Genomic DNA, 13,808 nt, shown 5'->3' with positions numbered 1-13,808 from the left:
GAGCGATTGAATAAGATTGGTTAGATCTGTAAGTAACAACCAATTATGTTCATTTGCTCGGCGAGCAGGCTAGCCGCTTTGTTAACGCGCCCATTCCCTTCCACATACGCAATAGTTCACCTTTCTTATTCCACCATGATTCCATCATTCCAGTATTCGGAGTATTCCACCATGATTGACGATCGTGACGATTGGTGACTGCGAAGCGGTTAGAAGAGGTAAAAGTGATTTATCGTTTGCTATAAAATAAAAAAGTGATAGCAGTCAATAGCGCAAATGTGGTATTTGCTGGAAAGGATTCCATATTTTAATCTAGGAGTATAAGAACACTGGTTGCACTGCCCGATTGATTCAATATTGATAAATAATTCGTACAACATGGAAGTGGTCGAGGAGAACGTGCATAACATTCTTCTTGAGATTGCGAATGAGAAAGAGCTAACACAAATCCCGAGAGAGTTAGTGAGGAAGATCAATGTATACTTTAATAATAGATTCGAGGAATTCATTACCGCCAAGGCGGTTTTCGAGACGAACCGAAAATGCTTGGGTAAGTTGGACGCCGGTTTGAAGGTCACACTTTCAAACATTTCGGGAACAGACGTTTTTATTTGTGTACTTATGTCAGAAATTTCAATTCTTTGATATGTCCTTTTTTTCTAAATTAAATTTTTTTTAATTTTTTCTATTAATACTTTCATTATTTATTTAAAATATGATTCTAAACTTCTTTAATCTTAACCCTAGCTGTACACACTGGAATCTCAGAAACTCCAATGCAATTTTTGCTAAATAGAAATTTTTTTGTTTCTGAACTTTTCTTTTTCTTTGATGAATCAATTTTTAAGCAAAAACATATTGCTTGTAACTTATTCTTGTAAAATTTGTAAGAATTTATGACTAGTATTCTAATTTTATAAATATATATTGTAAAGTCAGTCTATAAATTCCGTTATCAATTGCAATGTTTTGTGACAGCTATCAGAAACATGACTAATTATTATTAATGCTCTGTTATGAAGCATAGTGACTGACGATAGTATATTTGTAACTTATTATTAACCAGGTTTAAAATGTACAATTGTTAGTAAATATTTATGATTTCTTGTAAATCGTATGGTTAGTAAGAAGCTGTCTGTAAAGATATTGTACAAAGAGAGAGAGAGAGAGAGAGAGAGAGAGAGAGAGAAGCATTTCAAAGTTTTTATAAATCTTCAAAGAATATGTTAAAAGCCTTACAATTCTACTTAATATTTAGACATAAATCTATATTTCAAATCTTTTTAATTCTATTGACTTTTACATTATTATGGACTTGTCCCTTGATCAATTCTCTATTGATTAAAACAAAAATTAATTGAAATATGTCCATTTTTATGGAAGCTATAATAATAAATATGGATGGGGAGTCCCAGGGACTCAAGTGGTATAGCTAGGATTAAGTATCAAAAGTAAATAACTTTTGACAGTACTAAAATTTAGACAGTACCTAAAATAAAGACTTGTATGATTAAATAAAAGGTCGGAATTTTGTGTAATGTCTTAATTTATAGAGCAAAATTTGGAGAAGGCACAGAAAGAAGTTGCAGAACAGAAGTTGGATCTTGAAGAACATAAAGCAAAGTTAGAATTCACGGAAAAGAGCAATACAGAAATTTGTAGCAATTTTGAGGAAGTGAAAATAGAAGTACACCGATTACAGGAATCTGTCAAACGGTAATGTTATACAATTTTAGTATTTGATTGCTTATTGGAAAAATATTTTTTAATATTTTAATGATTAACAATAAAATTATACAAAATAAAATTATATTATTTATTCTAAATGTGGTATTAATATTTAATATTTTACAATTATGTTTCTTTTAATATGAATTATAGATTAGAGAAGGAAAATGGTGAATTACGCAGACAGAGAGATACAGCCACAGATGAGGCAAGTGCATTGCAGTTACAAGTTGAAAGGCGAGATACTGAGATTGAAAGAATGCGTATTGAATTATCATCTTTAAGCAGTCAGCTTCAAACTGCGATTGCAACCAAGTGTCAAACTCTGGCTGAGACTGAGGAAATTCGTAGTCGAGAAATGACCTTGGACTTCAAGTAAGTTAAGAAGAAAAAAAACTTCCTCTTACATTAAACTTTTGGCCAATGTTACATCTTTCTCATATACTTGTGATGCACATGATTATTCAATTGCATATCTACAGTTTTGTTCTAAATGTTTTCTTGAGAAATTTCTGTGGATAAAAAATATACTCTCAAGAAATTGCCGATCTTTTCCGAAAGGAAATATGAGTGTAAATAGTTTAGTTTCTACCAGGATCTAATCCAGGACCTCTGATATGATAGATTAGTACATTGTCTGCCATGCTACGTTCGTGCTTAACTAATTTATACTTGACAATAAGAATCTTTATTGAACTGTATATGTGAAAACACAAACAATGGGAAATAAAGGCACACAACAGTCAAAGCTGGACCTTTGATGATTAAGTAATTCAATGTGAATTTGAACATACTAAATATATATACATGTATATAATTGTAGTAATTAGAATCGGATTCAATTCCAGAGAGGTAATATTTTTCACAATAAATAAATTTATAGATTTCCAATATATTAAGATTTCTTTAACAGATGCCTATGGAGTACTGAAAATTTTATTGTGATAATTACTTCAGTTTAACTGCGTTTTTAAGTCTGAAAAAATTAATTTGATGTGCAATTCAAATAACTACAAATATAGTATATATGTATGTATATACATAGTGTACCTACACATTTACATTGAATATTCAAGCATTAAAGATCCAGCTTTGACTATTATATATATGTAAGTTTTATTTCCTATTAACTAAATACTTGATTAAAACTTTAACACATTCATAAATATATAAAGTATATATATGATTATGTTATATTATTGTTTAGAGTTATTAAATTTTTATCAGTTTTATATGTTTCGTAATGAATATAATTAATTTTGATAATACATTCTTAATATATCTATATATATATATATATATAGATATATATATATATATATACACATGCATACATGTAGGGACGAATATGTCTTTAATTATATATACAAAATATATTTTTAATTTGAATGATATATGTATGTAGAGAGAAACGATTGGAGCAAGAACGAGTGCTTCTCTCCCAACAAATAGCAGGTCTCGAAGAAGAGTTAGCAAGGAGGACCTCTGAACTTCAGACAGCAAGATCTGAGGCCTCTGCCAGAGCTCTTTTAATTGATACTAAATTATCCCAGCGTGAAGAAGAATTGCGAATAGCCAATGAAGTCAATTCTCAACTGCGAGAATCTGTTTCTTCTCTTCAAAAGCAATCCGATGAACTGGCTCAGAAGGTGGAACAGCAACGTGCCCACGAAATAGCAATAAACGATTCCTACCAAAAAGAAATCAATGCACAGAAAAATCTAACTAGCTTATACGAGTCGATGAAGGATGATGCCAATGCTAAAGCCGAGGCACTTTCTAATGCAGCGAGCGAATTACAAAAACTTGTGGATAGTACTGCAGAAGAATACGGAATCTTAGAGACAAAGTACAATCACTTACTGGTTCAGCACAAACAAGATATTGATGATAAAGAGCAAAATATCCAGGAATTGACAAAAGAGTTAGAAAATGCTAATGAATTGCTGAAAAATATTCAACAAGGTGGGTCGCATACTTAATTCTTTATCATGTTTGATACATTAATGCTGATAGCATATATATTTCTGTATGTATTGTTTTATTCTTAATTTCTCTTATTATTACTAGATGTATCTTATTTATTATAACATTTGTACAAACTTTGCAGAGAAATTAAATCAAGCGGTAGAACAATTGGCACCGGCAGCAGCTGTAACCAGTCGAGTATTACGAAAAGGTTTAAGCCTTACACAGATTTATACCCAACTAGTTGAAGTTACCAATGACTTAAACGTGGAGCGTGAAGAAAACGAACGTTTGAAGTCTCAGATGGATGTAATTCTTCGCGAATTGGAGCAAAAGGCGCCGTTACTGCAGCAACAGCGTCAAGATTATGAAACAGCTATGGCGAATATTACGACGCTAACAAACAGGCTGGACGATCTCCTGGCAGAAAATCAACGTCTTCATGAAAATTCTGATGAGGCTAATCGTCTTTCCAAACATCACTCCACAGAAAATCAGAGGCTGAAAACTGAATTGTCTGACTTAGCTAGACAAGTGAGTTGTTATACAACAAACTAGAATTTAAGAGTAATACCTATGATATGTAATTACTAGAATTTAAGAGTAAAAACCTATGATATGTAATTACAAAAACTTTAACATTTTTATAGGTATGTTATCTGCTTAAAGAAGTCCAAGAAAGTCGCACCAGCACTCGCATGGAAACTGGAAATTTGTCTTCTTCTATAGACACAGATGACATCTCGTCATCGCAAATTATTAGTAAAAAGTTGGTGACGTTTAAAGATATCGAAGAACTGCAGGAGAATAATCAGAAGCTCTTAGCAATTGTTCGCGCATTATCATCCAGACAAGAAGAAATGGAGCGAGCCACCGATGAAATAAATTCAGGCGAGATGAAGGAGAAACTGGATCGTTATATGGAACAATTAACAGAGATGCAGGCTGCGCAAGATAGGCAGTCGAAGATGTTGGACGGTCTCTTAAAGCAGAAAGACATGTACAAAAACATGTACCAACAGATGAAGAATTCCAATGAAAAGAGAAAAGATGAAGTGGACAAAGATATTGAAGAAGGCAAATTAGATGAGGAGTTAAAAACAACAAAAAATGATGAAGAAAAAGAAAAGTTACTCAAGAAATTAAAAGAGACTGAAGATCAGTTTAAACATGTTTCAGATGAATACGAGATATATCGCAAAGAACGAACTGCGCATGAAAAGATGTTGAGCGAAGAAGTTGAAAGACTTAGAAAAGAGGCAGAATCGAATTCGGCAAGGTGTTGCAGACTGAAAGCGCAGTTGGACTCGGCGAATGACAGATTCTCACTTTTGCAAGGTAATGTCGCTTCATACAAGTCCCAGATCAAGGCACTTGAGGAGAAATGTACCAATTATAACATCACTATTAGCAAACATGAACAAAGTATTATGATACTGAAAGATGAGACGCTTTCCGCTCAAACTCGCTTATCTCGAGCTGAAGTTCAACTAGAAAATATTCGTCAGGAACGTCAACTTTTGTGGGATACTGAGGGACGTCTTCTAAAAGAACGGGAGGTTTACCAAAGAGAAAGACAAACTCAAGCATTGCTTAAGGCAGATATGGAATCTATTAAAGCCAGTCTGGAGCGAGTCCAGGCTGAAGGACAGCTTAGGGCCGAGCAGAGGCTCGATGACGCCAACAGGGAATGTGCTGCTCTTCGACGTCGTCTTCAAGAAGAACAGGATCGCTTCAGAGAATTGGCGGCTCATTTAGAGAGACAGTTTACGATTGCTCAAGAAAGACTGAAAGAAGAACGCGAATTAAGTGAGAGATTGAGAGTCGAGTTGGATCAAGTAAGAGAGACTGAAACTCAAAATAGTCAAAAAATTGATCAGTTAAACAATAAATTGAGACAAGCAGCTGCCCATTCCATCGCTAAACCCTTGACAGGCGATGAAGGTCTTGTGAAGAGAGTAAAGGAGTTGGAAATACAACTGAGTACCTCTCAGGTTGAAGTAAATTCGCTCTCCGAACAATTAAAGGCAGCTAGACAACAAAGTCAGCAGTATTGTGACATTGCAGAAAGCGCTGAAACACAGTTGAGAGAGTTGACAACCGAATGTAACAAACACAAAGAAGAGCTGGAGAATGCTCTTAAAGAATCGCGTGTGGAGATCATTTCATTACAAAAAAGAGTGAAAGAACTAGGTGATGATCTGGTGAAGATATCAAATGGTAGACAAGAAACCGATTCGGAATTAAGGGATAGATTGGCTGAAGCTGAGAGAAAAGTCGAAGAACTCGATGAGTTGAAGAGTGAATTGGAGTTGTTAAAAACAGATCTGAAATCTGCCTCTGTCACGGTCAAAGAAGCAGAAGACAAATACACGAGAGAAATGCTGCAGCATTCGTCTGATTTGCAGGTAAATCTAATAACAAAAGAATATATTTGTATGAATTTATATATTACGTTTTTAACATAAATGTCTTTGCAGATTTTGTCAAAATTGAAAGAAGACACTCAACAAGTTCAACAGCGATTTGATGTTTTGACTGTAGAACGAAATGCTGCAGTGCAAGCTCTGGAAGCTGAAAAATTGGCCTCAAAACAGAGAGAACAGAAGCTTGTGAATGAGGTCGAAGAAACTCAAAAGAGAATTATAGATCTGGATACGCAGAATGCACTTCTGCATAATCAGATTCAGGAATTGGGTGACCGAGTAGCCATCATGCAGAGTCAGCAGACAATAATTAGCGGAAGAGATAGTCCTGATACTAGTCTGGAAGCTCTAAATAAGAGTTTTAGCTCTTTGGAGGAAGATTCCAAATCAGTTGAACAATTACTGAGAGTAATGAAATATTTAAGAAGAGAGAAGGATTTGTCCTTGGCCAAAACCGATGTTCTTAGAGCTGAAAATCTGAGATTAAAATCACAAGTTGAGGTAATAGAGAAGCGGTTGAAGGAAACTGAAACTTTACTGAATTCTGAACGAGAAAAGTCCGAGATTAATGTAATGACCACATCCAAACATGCCGAATTACTGCGCAAGGTGGAGACCTTAAACGCCATAACGGATTCTAATCGAATCCTCAGGGAAGAAAGAGATAGTCTTAGTATGAAAGTCAACGAACTTACAACTAAAGTGAACTCTTTATCGGAAGAAGTAGTACCTCTTCGAGATATATCCAGAGATTTAACAGCCAAAACAGAAGCTTTGATAGAAGAAAACACTAGCTTGAAAGGCGAGGCAACCAGATGGAGGCAAAGAGCAAATACGTTATTGGAAAGAGCGAATAAGGCCAGCCCTGAAGACTGGCGACGACTTCAAACTGAAAGAGAGAACTTGAGCAAATTGTTGACGTCAGAGAGGGAAACTCATGCAAAGAGATCTGAGGAATTTAATCAAGTGAAAATAGAGAAGGCAAAACTCGAGGAACAACTAACGCAATTGCAAAGACAGATGCAAACCCAAGATGAACATGTGTCGCGAGCATCAGAAGAAGTTCGCAAATTAGGTCAGGAGCTTAACGAGGCACTAGCCGATTCTACATCGAAGACAAAGGATTTGGCATCCCTTAGAAAGGAGCTAAGCGATAAGGATGTCGTTCTTAATGACATTAGAAACAAGGAAATTCAGATCCGCAAAATAGCTAAAAAGTATAAAACGCAATTTGAGGAACTCGCGAAAAGCGTCGAGGAAGAGAAGAATCGCAATGAGGAAACTAGAAACGAGAATGCTTCTGGTGTGACAACACAAGAACGTGAAGATCAACTGCGAGAGGAAGGACGCCAGGAGCTTCGCCAAGCGAACATCGAGCTCACGACAAAGATAGATGAAGCAACTCGCCAAATGGTAGTGGCTCAAAGTGAAGCTGATAATCTGAAAAAGGAAATCGAGGCCATGAATCGCAGCAGCATAGAAAAAGAAGACAGGGCGAAACAGGTGCTGAAGGGTGCAAGAACGAAGATTATGCAATTGACAGAGTCCAAGAAGATCTGCGAGAAAGAATTATTGGATTTAAAATCCAGGATAGAATCTGTGGGAGGCAGTACCGGAGTTCAAGGAGATTCTGATACAGAGCACGATGCACGAATAGTGGCACTGAAATCGCAAATGGAAGGTCGGATATCTAGATTGGAGCACGAGAAATCCGAGATACAGGCAGAAAAGGAAGCACTTTTGCAGCGGGTTGCTCAACTTCAAAGACAGTTATCGGGAGTAAGCGGGGTAAGTGCGACTACGGAGCCACCAACAGCGAACATTAAACCGATGTCTGCCAGAGCAGAAACACCATTGGCCAGCATTAGGCCAATGAGTGTGGTGGTGCAGTCGCGGACAGCTGCCGTCTTACCAACTACAGCTGGTGCGCCGGTTATGGTTGCACCGCATCAAATGCAGCAACAACAGGTAGTGCATACTACCGAGACGAGCTCACCGACTAGCAGTCTGACCGACTTCCAACCGGCAAGTACTAGTACTTCACAAAGTGCACAAACCAGTAGTCTTCGTCAGTTGGTGGTACAACCGCAATTAAGTGAATCGGCGGAATCGACACAGAGAGAAGACCCAGAAAGTGCGGAAACACTTAATTTGCAACCGCAACAGCAACAATGCCAGCAGCAGCAGCAACAACAGCAACAAACAGTAGCACTAGTGAGTCCCAGAGTGGAACAGCAGCAACAACAGCAACAGATTACTGTCAGTGATCAGCAACAAACAGTGGCGAGCAGCTCCACGCAATCGGTCAGTACTTCTCAAGCTTCTACGGGACTTAAAAGACCTCGAGGCCGAGATTCAACTGCTTCTGGTTCTGGGATAGTTGAAGGATTGGACCATGGCCGTCAAGAGCAAGTGCAAAGTCCAAAAACTAAGAGGAGCAGACAAGATATCAGTGCAACTGCGAGTGCCAGCGCTTCGGAAGTGGAATATCAGGTAAAATTAGCGTATACAAAGGAGAAACGTTTACATTTCTATTGTACTTATCTGTAATTTAATTTAAAAAATATTTTAACTTTCTAATATTAATCTAATATTAATAATCATTGTAATGTTTCAGGTACCCACGTCAAGTCAGAGAGATCAAGATGAAGAAGTAGAAGAAGGATGTGTAGTAGTGGTGGACTGTGATGAAGGTGAAGGTGCAGGCAATCATCAAACACAGGAAGAGGAAGAATTTGACAATGATACGTATGAAGAGATAGAGGAAGAAGAAGAAATGCCTTATGAAGTCGAAGTTGAGGTTGAACGAGATAATAATGAAGTGGAAATTATTATGGAGGAGGATTCCACCAGTGTTGAAATTTCTAGACAAGGTCAAGCCATTATTCCTGCAAATCAGCAACAATCTGAAGCCATAAGTAGCGCTGGACCAACCGCTGAACCCGCCACGTCTTTCACAGCCATGTCCTCTAGAGGAATTGCACCCATGCCTAGACAACAGCAACAACAACACCTTCTTTTGGTTGGTATTTCAAATGGTCCTACGATATTTTTTAATTATTACATTTTAAAAAGTTTACATCATTCCAATTTTTTTCTCCCCAAAGCCACAACAAGGCTACGAAGATGGCGGTGACGACTGTATAGTACCAAGTACTCCTACTCTCTTCGTTCCGCGTCGCGACGGTTTTGGTGAAGCTGTGAGTTCTCCACAGGTGCCGCAAGGGCGTTTCACTTTTGGAGACTCTTCGGCACCTACGACTGCTTCCTCAACACCGTCTTTGACAACACCTTCAGGTTCAAATACTAGGATTTTTGGTTCAACCAATTCCACTGTTGTTCAGGAAAGTTTGGATGATAGTAGAATGGACCTAGTACAGCTGGAGGATGGCGGAACTGGTCGCAGTGTCCCCACGACACCTCTGCAGGTTTCCCCAGCTGCAGATTTACCTCCTTCGGTAAAAAAAATTTCTATTTTTTTATTATGTAGAACTTTCTATTTTTCTATTTTATGTAAAAATTTCTATTTTTATCGTCACATGTTTTTCAGTCAAGAGAGTTTTTTCTTCACTATGTTGTGCCATTTCACGTCATGAACATGGAGATGGGTTCGAATAGTTTCTCACGATATATTTAAATCTTTCTACTTCAATTTTGTTTGTCCTTGATGCAGTATTAAGCCAGAATTCCGTAAAAACAGATTCACTATTTTTTTTATTGTCTTTGTTTACTTCGCCATATTCCGGCAAATCATCGACATTTTTTGCTACATTATATCGCTGCCACTTCACGAATGATCTTGATTTCCTCATATATTTAGCAGTCGCTGATTACTACATTTTCGGATCTTTTGGGTGTATAAAGGAAGCCTCGTAGCGTGATGCGTATTTGGCACTCATGGCGTTTAACGTGTTTTTCTTACAAAAATTTTAACAACCGAATCTTCACAACGCATCAAGGATAAAAACTAGACCAGGCCTGTCTAGTAAGAGCGTAGTTGGCTTTACTCACAACTGGTACAAGATATCGCTCTGAATTTTTAATGAGTTGATAGAGGGAACTTTTGTTCTTGAGATATATATATATATATATAAGGAAGTCAAGATCATTTGTACAGAAGTGGGTGCAACGATATAATGTGGAAAAAAATATCGATGATTTGCCGGAACGTAGCTTGAAATGCAAAGTGAACAAAGAAGACGATAAAAAACTGTTTTTGCGGAATCTTGGTTTAACACTGCGTCAAGGATAAACAAAATTGAAGCAGAAAGGTTTGTATCATGCGAAACTATTCGAATACATATGTTTATAGTGATATGGTGAAGAAATCGCTCTTGACTGAAAAACATATATGAAGAAGCGATCCTCCCGAGTACACGCGCGAGCGAGCGCACGTGAACATTGATTGAGATTTTAACAACGTAATTTTTACTGATAAATGTTCTAGTAATTTCTTATAAAAAAGCATCAAAACTATTGTGGTACTAATGTTTTCCTTTCACATTACAACAGACTAGTAGCAGCCAATCTGAAGAACAAGAGAACACTGTTACACATGTTGCTGTAACAGCCACTTCTGGAGATAATAGTGACGATCCTAATATTCCCAGCATACATATTGTTGGTATTGATGATCAACAACGAGATTCAACTGAAGCTACAGAATCTAGCGCAACTCCAAGTGAAGGTATCTCTCACTGAATCTAATTATATTAATTAAAAAGTTTAGAACATCTATCTATCTCCCCCTCCCTTCTCTCCTCTCTTCCTCCCCCCTCTCTCCTTTCCCTCCTCTCTCTTTCTCTCTCTCTCTCTCTCTCTCTTACTTAACTAATATTATTAACAATAAATTGAACACCTTTTGGCTTGCTTTTTTTTTTTTGGATTTTCAACCTTCCTATCTTGCTTTGCATACATGAGCTTAACTTTAGATATTATCTTTAAAAAATATACAATAGTTTCTACAAAAATGAGTATGTAATTCTATTGTTTTTATTTTCGCAGGAGTAAGTTCGGAGGGTGAAAAGCGAGAGGAAGAACCAGTTTTAGCGTCTGGAGAGGATGATGCTGTAGATACGATCGAAGCAACAGAAGAGACAGGAAGCGAACTCGTTGAAGAAGAAGTCGAGGAAGAGAATCGGGAAGCAGAAGCATCGCCGTCTAGTAATACACGACAAAGAACATTGGCAGCAAGTCTGGCGGCTACGAGTGACGCCAATAATGGTAGAGGAATGACAGTAAGGAGATCACCGAGATCACCCTTCACGCCGAGGGTGGCAAGAGGTGCGAGGCCTACACCGATCGTGTGGGGAGAAACTCAGTCGGGTAGAGGTGAGAAACGAAGCACGATTAGATAAGATTTTATCTGTTTATTTCGAGAAAAAAGATTGTTTCTTTCATTACATTATCTTTTTATCTAATAACGTGAGTTTTTCTTTTTATTCTTTATAAAAGATGAATGATTTATTGCTTACAATTATTTTATATGTACATATATTCAATAATTATTTACTTATTAAATATTCAATACTATTTACTTATTCTAACATCTTTTAGTTTGTTCATTTCTTGACTTTTCAACTTTCTTATTTTGCTTCGCATATATTATTGATTTGATTTTTAACTATTATTTTAAAAAGTTTAGCGTATCTCACCTCTCTCTCTCTCTCTCTAATTTAGATAAATTTTTATATCCAAAATGCTTTATTCGTAAAGTTTTATGTGCAAATGTTAAATGGGATATTTCAATTTCCAAAGGACAACCTGTGATGCGAGGACATACGGCTAGAGGGGCTGCCAATGAGGGAGGACGAGGACGAGGGACACGTGGCCGACGAATGCGTTCGAAATATCCTTATGCCCGATACTCGTAATCACACAGCATCTTCTCTGCCTAGTGTACGTCTTATATTCGTCAGACATTCTATGTAGTTTTATCGGATACAATTATGTTAAACACAAGTAAAAGATAAACGTCAGTAAACTGATTATTCATCTATGTAATAAATGTTTTAAATGTTCCTAATTGTTTAAAAAAAAGTATCATTTTTTTCATATTTGTTCTCAATAGCTTCTTTAAGAAGCATTGAAGAAGTGATTTTTTTAGAAATAAAGATTAAGGGTTGAAAAGGAATTTTGTAATAATTTTGTCATTTTTTAAAAAAACTCTTAAGTAATAAATTTTAGAGTTATGAAAATAATTAGTTAGATTTATATTTCTTTTACAAGTTTGATTTATTCATTTTAAAATCCATTTTAACCGAAAATCCCAAAAAAACTTTAAAGTAAACAGTAAAAAATTAAATGCATTCAGCAAACAATATATTATATAATTTGAACACGATACTTGCACGTGATTCAAGTTTCATTCAACGTCATAAATTAATTTTTTTTCAAGATTGACTTCAGAACAAGTGTCCATCAGCGTTGGCGTTGAACGGCGCTGCCGGCTCTCATTTGGGCGTCAGTCCAATTCTTTTCACACGTCTGCGCGCTAAATCGAGAATACGTATTGTTTCGCTATTTCTGTCTACCGTAGACAGGCGGATAAATGATATAGCTAATAACAAAATAATTGTGAAAATTAACATTAGCTTCTCGAGAAAAAATTAAAGGAAAGAAAAACTAATAAAAAGATTTTTCTCAAATATAAAGAATTAACATTGATATTTATAATAATTTTATAATGTAAAAGTTATAATTTTTCGAATCTTATATTTTATAAAATATTTTACTTGTTTATTTTTTTTGAAAACTTTAAAGCAAAAAATCATTGGATGTTGTTTCTTATTACGAAAGTAATATTGTAATCTGAGAAAATTTAGTGAAAAACAATCGAAATTATTTAACCTGAAATTTAAATAAAATGATTATGGAGATCGATAACAAATATACATATATAGAAATAAATTTATACGAGTTAGTATAAAAATAGCCAAAGCTGCAATTTATTTTTATATAAACATTTTTTCATTGTTTTGCCTTTCATAAATTATTTGATACATAAATTAATTAATACAAAAATTAAATAATCGAGTTCATTAGCTACTAATTAGATGCTACAGAAATACTGTTGAACCCTTATTATTTTACATTTCCGTTAAAGAATCATCAATAAATTAATTAATTATAATATCAATAAATGGTTAGATTTCTAAAATTTCTTAAATTTAAAATTGATATAAAAATACTGTGTTGTGTGTGCGGATTAAATTATAAAACATTTTTATGTTTTGTATGACATTTGCAGTTACTTTACCTTACTTATTTTATGTATAAATCTATGCAAGAGAGAGATAAAATAAATACTAGAAAATTCATTGCCTATTTACAGAAGTTAAACTTCTAAACAATCGCTCATGGCACAAAAAAGTTTTTCTTATTTTTGATTCTTGAAGTACTATAATTTTTGAAGCACGCGCTCTTTGTACAAAGCTATTTACATACAAACGTAGTTATTTTCGCTGCGTCTGGACTTTGTTTAACTAATGTAAACTCCGCATGAACAGTATCGCATTTAGCAAATGTATAGCGAAGTTATATTTAACATGGCTGTTAGCTTTGCGATGTTATTACTTTCATATAAACGTCACTTTGAAAACAAATTCGAATACACGAAAGGAGTAGTTGGAACCGATATACATCTTACTTTGAAACCTAGTGTTATCGCTACAAATTGATATGATT

General features: G+C 35.5%; 1 protein-coding gene across 3 annotated transcripts; it reads left to right on the top strand.

Annotated features, from left to right (window-relative positions):
• The first annotated feature begins 137 nt into the window (after positions 1 to 137).
• Mgtor (nuclear basket protein megator) lies at positions 138 to 12,073 on the top strand. Of its 3 annotated transcripts, XM_018543918.1 has the most exons (13): positions 138 to 218; positions 317 to 550; positions 1,554 to 1,716; positions 1,882 to 2,103; positions 3,134 to 3,693; positions 3,839 to 4,230; positions 4,347 to 6,104; positions 6,177 to 8,615; positions 8,740 to 9,144; positions 9,230 to 9,580; positions 10,635 to 10,809; positions 11,127 to 11,453; positions 11,880 to 12,073. In XM_018543918.1, the coding sequence occupies exons 2-13, from the start codon at positions 379 to 381 to the stop codon at positions 11,993 to 11,995; spliced, it is 7,080 nt and encodes a 2,359-aa protein (XP_018399420.1). In that variant the 5' UTR covers positions 138 to 218; positions 317 to 378; the 3' UTR covers positions 11,996 to 12,073. The 3 variants fall into 3 exon arrangements, with proteins under 3 accessions (XP_018399420.1, XP_018399421.1, XP_018399419.1); XM_018543919.1 differs by having other exon boundaries at positions 148 to 550; positions 11,127 to 11,405; XM_018543917.1 differs by having other exon boundaries at positions 148 to 550.
• The last annotated feature ends 1,735 nt before the right edge of the window (positions 12,074 to 13,808 follow it).

The sequence above is a fragment of the Cyphomyrmex costatus genome, unplaced genomic scaffold, assembly GCF_001594065.2.
Source record: "Cyphomyrmex costatus isolate MS0001 unplaced genomic scaffold, Ccosl1.0 scaffold408, whole genome shotgun sequence".
NCBI lineage: Eukaryota > Metazoa > Arthropoda > Insecta > Hymenoptera > Formicidae > Cyphomyrmex > Cyphomyrmex costatus.
The sequence above is the reverse complement of the archived record's forward strand: the minus strand, read 5'-3'. Positions and strand labels throughout refer to the sequence as shown.

What these genes read in the sequence shown, in the direction of transcription:
- Mgtor (XM_018543918.1), top strand. Translation starts at nt 379, where the DNA reads ATGGAAGTGGTCGAGGAGAACGTGCATAACATTCTTCTTGAGATTGCG. An exon ending in GCTGAAAAATATTCAACAAG is followed by an intron (nt 3,694 to 3,838) that starts GTGGGTCGCATA and finishes CAAACTTTGCAG; the next exon opens with AGAAATTAAATCAAGCGGTA. An exon ending in AGAAACTCAGTCGGGTAGAG is followed by an intron (nt 11,454 to 11,879) that starts GTGAGAAACGAA and finishes CAATTTCCAAAG; the next exon opens with GACAACCTGTGATGCGAGGA.